The sequence below is a fragment of the Sipha flava genome, unplaced genomic scaffold (genome assembly GCF_003268045.1).
Source record: "Sipha flava isolate LNK unplaced genomic scaffold, YSA_version1 224_pilon_pilon, whole genome shotgun sequence".
NCBI classification, from domain to species: Eukaryota; Metazoa; Arthropoda; class Insecta; order Hemiptera; family Aphididae; genus Sipha; species Sipha flava.
This window is the reverse complement of record NW_020272857.1, coordinates 515,339-523,687: the sequence shown is the minus strand read 5'-3', so window position 1 is coordinate 523,687 and position 8,349 is coordinate 515,339. Positions and strand designations below refer to the sequence as shown.

Sequence of the window (8,349 nt, the reverse complement as noted above, 5' to 3'; positions counted from 1 at the left end):
GGGTATTATTTTATAGAAGACAAAATTTCTCGATATACATTTTTCGAAAAATTACTATTGGTATGAAATCAATTATTTATTTATTCATTTATATGCTAAAAACGAAACGAGAATTGGGATTTTATTTACACTTTGAAGGTTGGCATAAGCTTTTTTTTTTGTTCTTATCATGTTCATTGTTATCAAAAATTGGGAGAACTGTATCCGTTCCCGTATATAATATTGCCTTCATTTAGTCCCTTTTTTGCAGCTATCAAAATATGATGACATTGATAAAACGATAACATCATTTTTATTATAATAGTCTTACATATTGCTAAATTTAAATTAAAATAGTTAAATACATTAATAGTTAAATAAATTTAATAATACACAATTCGAAAAAAAACACAATATCGTAATTTAAAAGTACACAATTCATTGCGAATACTTCAAGCGAAAATATAATATAAATGTTATAATTAGGTTTAATATTTTGTATTTTTATAATAAAAGCGTACCTAACTGTTTATAGTTTAAACCATGGGTCCCATCAACACAGATTTAATCATTTCTAAATACAATATTCATCTTCCTAAATTTGTGACAAAATCATCTTGCAAAGTATTAAAAATACAAAATTGAATTATTAATACATTTTACTAACTATTCGGCCCATAACACTCATACTATAAACATTTCAATGTTTTTCCTTCTACAGAATCTTGGACATAATTTAATACCCTTTGAATAGGAACTAGTATAGATGGTAGTATAGTAATATATAAAATAAAATAAGCTACCTGCCAATTCTGCTCTATCAGCTGTAGTAAACCTTAATTTACCAATTTCATTTGGGTATCATAATTGAGTATTGCTGTATCTTACAATTAATTCATTGTTCTCATTTAATAATGATTAAAAGATGGTACTTTGAACTTAGAGGTATGGAAAAATATGAGAGTAATAAAAATGTTATATTTTTATTACTTTTGAATTGTACCTTTTAAATGATGATCGTAAGTGAATATTGTTTTTTTTTTCGAATTTTGTATTATTAAATTTCTTTAATTAGTATTGTATTTAACTAATTAAATTTAAATTTAGCAATATATAAAATTATTATAATAAAAATGATGTTACCGTTCTATCAATGTTATCAGTTAACTTATCACATTTAGATAGCTGCAAAAACGGGGCTTAATGTAGGCAATATTAAATACGGACACAAAAAAATTTTTCCTGCGAAGATCCATTCGTTTTTTCTATGGGTTTAATCGACTGCGTATAGACAGACCCTGAATTCACAGAGCTGCGATTGGACGGTTCCATTGTGGTTAGGTTAGGGCACTATATTACAGTGCCTTAGTTAGGTTAGGTCTAGTGATACGAGTATTTTCATGAAATTTATATCATTATCATATTTGAGTAGAAGGTGCTTAAATTGTTATAACGAATAAATGGATATCGCGTTTCGAGTATACTTTGTGTAGTAATTATAGTATTTTAATTATCCGTACTTAATATTTCTTAAATATTTTTGAATTCCTATTGGCGTATTCAATTTCGTCTTGTTATGTAATATTTGTATTTTCTTAAAATGTTTTTTTTATATGCGATACAAATTAAACATTTAGAGTCTCCCGCCTTACCTTCATTGTCATGATGCACCGAGTGGAATTATAATGTTTCTCAAAATATGATGAATAATTGAAAATAAATATGATAATCATTTGATTTTTCTTATATAAATGAGTTGATTCGTTTCTCTTACGGTTTGATTTTTAGATAGTTTTGTTCACGGTAAGTTTTTATTGTTTATGTTTTATTTTAACGACATTACGATTTATTATCATGTGGCTAGTTTTTAAAATAATTTTTAAATTCTGAGATGAATTTTATTTGGTAAATTTTGTCCAAAAATATTTGAAATAATGTATTGACATATATTAATAATTTATATGTATATATATTTGTTTATATATTATTAAATTGTTTGTACATAGGTATATAACTGTTTATTTTTACCTACTGTAATTTTATTTACTCAATAATTATGTAGGATAAGTTACGTTTACATAAGTATAAGAAGTCATTACTTAATCAGTAACTAACAACATAATGGATATAGTTAATGATAATGCTTATTATTGATAGCATTTTTGGTTTAAATTCTTGTAATTTTCCTTTTCTCTTATTTATTTCATTTTAATGTTTTACCAATTTACTCTATAAACTCTTTAGCGTTCAACCCTATATTTAACAATTGTTGGGTAAAATATTTCAAGTTGTTATAATTTTACCACATTAATAAAAATGGTTTTAAAACCTTTGAATTAAGCTTTTATCCGCTCTTTATATGGTGCAGTGCTTGAAATGTGAGTTTATTGGTGTGTTAAGTACATGGACAAGGTTAATTTTAACTCACAAAGTTATAGATAAAATACTAACTATATATTTTTAAAATTTATAAGAAATAAGACATTTTTAAAGAATTTCAGAAAAAAAGTAAGCAGATGAATGTGAGTGTATAGTACTGATATTTACTTACGAGGATTGTGGTTGTTCTCTGAGTCCAAAATTGAAATAAACAGCTATATTTCAATTTTATAATAAATGAATAATAAAAACAAATCTAACTAAAAATTATAAATAAGTATTATCATAAAATATTGGATTGTATTTATAACGGTTAAAAAATTGTTTCATTATTTTTACAAGTGTTTGTTGATAGAATAATTTTAAACTAATTTTGGTTTTATGTCCTTATAGTAGTTTATTTTTTTGCAACTTGAACATTACTCAAATAATTTTCTTGATTTAAAACACATTTCAGATATGCCTCCCCAAACTTTAAAAAGGCAAGCTGAAGATGTTAGTTTTCGTAACGGTATGTACATTGTACATTTTTAAAATTTGAAAAGAGATTATTTAATTCCCCTGTAATAATTTAAATATCAAAGTTATATAGTATAACATAATATAATTTGTTTTGATTTAATATTATTATAGATGATTTAGTGGACGATGTATATAATAATGAGAAATGGGGTAGTAAAAAGTCAAGATTTCATTATACTAGTTCTTTACAATCTGAATCTAATTTATTTAAAAATATTAATGATTCAGATCAGGCTGAAAGTGGTCACAGCTTTCAATCAACAAGTAATGAATTTGATTTTTTAAATTTAATTTTAATTTTTTGATGTTTTAGGTATTTTCTTTATTCTTTACTTATCCTACTTAATTTTACATATAATATAAATTTAACTTAATTTTATCAATATATTTATTTTATACAATGTATATAGTTATTTATATTGATGCATGTTTTTAATAACCAAACAGTGTATTATAAAAGTTAGTTAAACATTTTCATTGTGTAGGAGCAGTGGTATATTTTTTTTGTGGGGATTCCCAGGTTTCGACCTTCTTAAGAGAAAAAAGGTTCAAAAGTCATAAATGACTTGATATGAAGTTATAGAGAATAAGATTTAATAATTTATATCATGTAGTTGTAATGTTTGTATTATAGTATAATCATACCTTATATGTTATTTTTATAATATTATAAAATACTGATTTTTTAGAAAAATGTTAACCCCCTCCCACAAAAAATTTAAAAATACACCACTGTGTAAGGATATATACTTTATCTATTTATATTTATGCAATTTCATTTGTAATTAATATATACATGTATATGTATGTCCTATACATTATTTATGAGGATATTTTTTTGGCAACACAGAGATTACAAATTATGACTTATTTTAAAAATAAAAAACATGAACATTTTTATTTTTAATTATTAATTTATTATTATTATTATTATTATTTTAAATAACATTATGGTTTTGTAATATAAATAATGATATATTACATGATTGAATTAACTTCACTTAATTTTACTGAAGTCGAAGGATTTTCTCTAATATTTTTTCAGCAATATTGATATTGTTAAAATAAATTATAAAAAAAGTAACAATTACATAATTTCTTACTTTTATATGTTATTTCATATTTCCATTAGGAAATCAAAAATATGTTACTTTATTTAAAATATACCCATAGTCCTAAAAAAGAATATTCACAATTATTATAGATCACTTCCATTTAATTTTAATAATATTGAAAACTATAATTATTTAAATTAAAATAATACTAATAATAATAATAAAATAATTCTTTATATTAATATATTGTTTTATAAATATCAAAGATATTATTCATATTTAATTTCAATAATCCTTTTTAATATTTATTAAAAATTTGGATATAATTCACTGGGCATCCAATCCACGTTTAACAATAATTGATATCTTCATCATAAGTATTGTAAACTAAAATATACAAAAACAGCACTTCAATCTCAATATTTAATTATATTCTAATATTTTCCTATATGTGTTCATTTAAACTAAGTCTTAATATTGTTTAGTTGAAGTAGTAGAAAAACTTGATTTTTCCTCTGATTCAAGCTGTGAAAATGATAGTAATACGGATTACAGCTGTCAAAGTTGTTCTAGTCACTCAGATATTACTGATTTTGAGGTAAGCAACTTTTTTTCTAATTCTGACTTCCAGTTTAGGAAAAAAATATGAATACCTATTAATAATTCACAAAACCAAATTTTAACATAAAAATATCCATTGGTAAAACTTATTATTATTATAATTTAGTTGAAATTACGTAATGTATTGTAATAATCAGTGGTGTATTCGTAATTTTTTTCTATGATGTACGCTCAGCATATAAGCGTTTGTTGGTGGAAAGGGGGGCTAAACCCCTTAAAAAAATGTTCTACCTACCTAAACTCAAAATTATATAACATGATGGGGACATGGGATATACCCCCACCAGACATTTTTTCCAGGAGGGGAGGTACAAAATGTCAACAAACATACGTTAGTATGTTTGTAAGTAAGTAAACATACTTAGTGACAAACTGACAATAATATAACAATTAATAATCACAATCTATCCTAAACATCGTAGGCAGATCGGTTAATATTGTGATAAATTGATAAACAGAACTTATTGACTGTTGATCTATTTTTAACAATTATAATAATACAATAATCGCACGTGTCCACCGGTATTTATTGTTTATATTCTGATGTACAGTATGTAGACACTCGGCAGTTTCCGACCGTCTTCGCAAATACCTGAAGTCGGAGAAAATTTAATCGAAGTTTATGTGGGCACGAGGCTATTTTTGAATTGTGGCTATAGTATATAATTATAATAAATACTATACTGTTGTATAGTAATGTAATGTATGCCTTAATTATGATTCACACTAGTCAGACACGCATCGTCAGATACCGTACCGTTCCGGAAAATATTTTAATATTTGTTTAAATACTGCAATTCACATTTAAAAGTTTCCGTTCCATTCATACATGTAGCCAGTGGCGTAACTGGGAAAAAATTTAGGGGGGGCAATATAATATATTTATTATTACCAAAACCCTGACACCCCTCCCCCTCACCAGTTAAAACATATTTTTATTGTATATATTTTATACAGTATATCTAATTGTTTGATTTTTTATAAGTTTTTTAACTCATTTTGTGGTTTAGATTAACATAAATTGTAGGTAGCAGGTACTAGGTACCAATATTGTTAAATAATATCCATAAGAGTTCATTAATAAAAGGTGCTATTTGTACTGTTGGATTATCTGGGGGGGGGGGGCAAAATTATACCTTTATCTCTCAAAAAATTGTCAGGGGGCACTTGTCCCCCTTGCCCCCTCACAATTATACCACTGCACGTAGCGAACCGACAGAGTTCGTCCGGCATTCTGCGCGAAAATATTTTGTCGGGCGGCACGTGTCTGATCCGATCTGAACAGGTCTGTATAATAAAAGTGAATGAACAACAGACATAATATTATAATATCCGCCTGTTGTCATCACTGGAAAATTATTCACAGTCACATACTTTTGAAGTTCGTACATATTATACAAACTTCTCATTTTTACCACTTTTTTATATTTTTCACACGTGATGAATTTAGAGTTATTAATTTAACTCGTTAGAGACCAAGAATGTCTTTATGCATTGTCACAAAAATTTTTAAACATATTTTAAACTTAAAATATAAAAAAAGTGGAAAGAGAAAAACTTGTGTAGTCACTTTACGATGTTGTAGCGAAAATGTAGGTATGGGAACAATAATAAGTATAGTATATTTGAATGGTACGGTACGGTGTCTGTCGGTACGTGTCTGACTAGTGTGAATCATACTTAATCTATGGTGATGAAAAATTAGAAGCTTGCGTATACCCACTATGTTCGAATGATTAATTAGCGTATACCTATGATAGACGAATTTTCTTAAAGGCATACGCATAAATCCTAAAATAGGGATCCAGGTATATGGCGTATACCCACGTATACCCTCCAATACACTGCTGGTAATAATTATAACTTAAAAATAATGTATTAATGGTTTGTTTTAATAGCAAAATTAATTTAATTTCTATTTGTGATTATTTATTTGATAATAAAATATATATTAAGTATATTTTTATATAATTATAAATAAATATATACAAATAATATTAATGTTGATTTAAATACATTTAAATATAACTTGATGTTCTATCATTAATGTTTAGGTTTCAAAAAATGTTGTATTGCTTTCTAATGATAATGGATACTTACCTGAGGATAGTATAGATATTAAATTATCTACTCCAGAAACAAAAGTGTTATATCCTTGCTTTAAAACCTGCTTGATGTGCAAAAAAAATAACACAAATCCATTTTTTCAATTCTGCAATAAATGTTTCAGAGTAAGTAAATATAGTGTTAATATCTTATGAAAAAATTTAAATCATAAAGTGGTGATATTTATGCTTTCATTGTTGTGACTAGCGGTCCTGCCATTGTGAAATATTGCGTCGTCTTTCTTTTTTATTTGTTTGGAAGATAGAGTTTTATTCTTCTCCTTTGTCTCCTGCATCGCATTTCTAACCAAGACCAGTACTGCCTCATCCAACACTATTCTGTAAGATTTTGTAATCCGCAATGTGATCATTCTCTGGGTGCTCTGCACTGTTCGTCAGTTCTTGACCGTTTTAAATTCCTCGTCGGAACAAATCGTGGTGGCATAAAATATCTTGTTGTTCATGGCGGAAGATAACCGGTGAAGTTTACTATAGCTAAGGCCGCCTAGATTTCGCAAGAGTTTTCTTATTGTCCTGACAGAGTTTGCCTCTACTTAGGCTACTTTACTGATATTGGGCCAAATACGTGAGCCTTTGGTTAGGTTAGTCTAAGGCAGCATATAGACTTTGATTTCTATCTGATGTCTGCCAATGGTCAGTGTAGGTATTCGGTAAGCAAATTTTCAGTTGAGTATCAATGCTTTAGTTTTCTGCTGTGTTATCTTAAGTCCATTGTCTGTCAACCAGTAGTGTACTCTTTCCAAAACCGGGTTAACTAGTTTTTACAGGAGTTTGTCGCTGTGAGTTATTGCCTCTTACGCATTGTCGTCCGCGACAATCACTAAATCATCATATACATTTTTCCATTACTGTGTTTATTATGTTTGGAAATTCGTATTTCATTAATATGAATTTTAGCACAATTTCCCTATATAAAAGTAATGGGCGTAAGATTTGTTTATATAACATTAGCGGACATTTCTAGCTTAGAGCTGTTTGCTGGTTAATCAATGGGTATAATAATTTATTCTAGTAGCCTTGTTGAATTTGGTAGTAATATGAAAATTCAATGTTAGTTTTATGAGTATATCTAATTAAATAGTTTAATAATTTAATCTAATTTAATAATTGAAATTATGCAAATGTTACAAATTTGTAATATTGATTATTACACAAAATGTATTATTTTATGTTATTTATTTAAACGTATTATCTAACAGTTAAAATCATAATATAACTATATGTTATATATATGTCATAATATATTTCCTGATTATTTTCTTTTGTTTAGTACCGTATGCAATTATTTGAGAGTTATCCAGATCCTCAACCAAAAAGCATTAAACGCTTAAATATTATGGTCAACCACGCAAAAGAAAGTAATGTACATAAAGCATCATCTACATCAAATTCTCAAGGATCAGGTTCATTTGGTATATCTGATTTATGTCTATCCCAAGAAACTGATAAGTCTGAAAATTTTGTGAATGTTTGTAATATTTGTTTCATTAGAACTAAAGACGGACTTTTCAACCACGGGAAAACTTCACATATGTACTCGTGTTATTCGTGTGCCAAATTAATATGGGGTAGAACTGGGAAATGTCCCATATGTAATGTTAAAATTAAGAGTGTTACCAAAATATTTAACGAAAGTTTTTAATTTAATAAACAATTTATTGTTATTA

The 8,349-nt window shown here is 26.8% G+C and overlaps 1 protein-coding gene across 2 annotated transcripts; it reads left to right on the top strand.

Moving 5' to 3' along the window:
- Nucleotides 1-1,122: 1,122 nt before the first annotated feature.
- On the top strand, nucleotides 1,123-8,349 carry LOC112683357 (E3 ubiquitin-protein ligase Mdm2-like). Of its 2 annotated transcripts, XM_025554362.1 has the most exons (7): nucleotides 1,125-1,782; nucleotides 2,816-2,869; nucleotides 2,992-3,144; nucleotides 4,421-4,533; nucleotides 6,611-6,787; nucleotides 7,953-8,094; nucleotides 8,174-8,334. In XM_025554362.1, exons 2-7 carry the CDS (start codon nucleotides 2,818-2,820, stop codon nucleotides 8,242-8,244), a joined length of 708 nt encoding a protein of 235 aa, XP_025410147.1. In that variant the 5' UTR covers nucleotides 1,125-1,782; nucleotides 2,816-2,817; the 3' UTR covers nucleotides 8,245-8,334. The 2 variants fall into 2 exon arrangements, with proteins under 2 accessions (XP_025410146.1, XP_025410147.1); XM_025554361.1 differs by having other exon boundaries at nucleotides 1,123-1,782; nucleotides 7,953-8,349.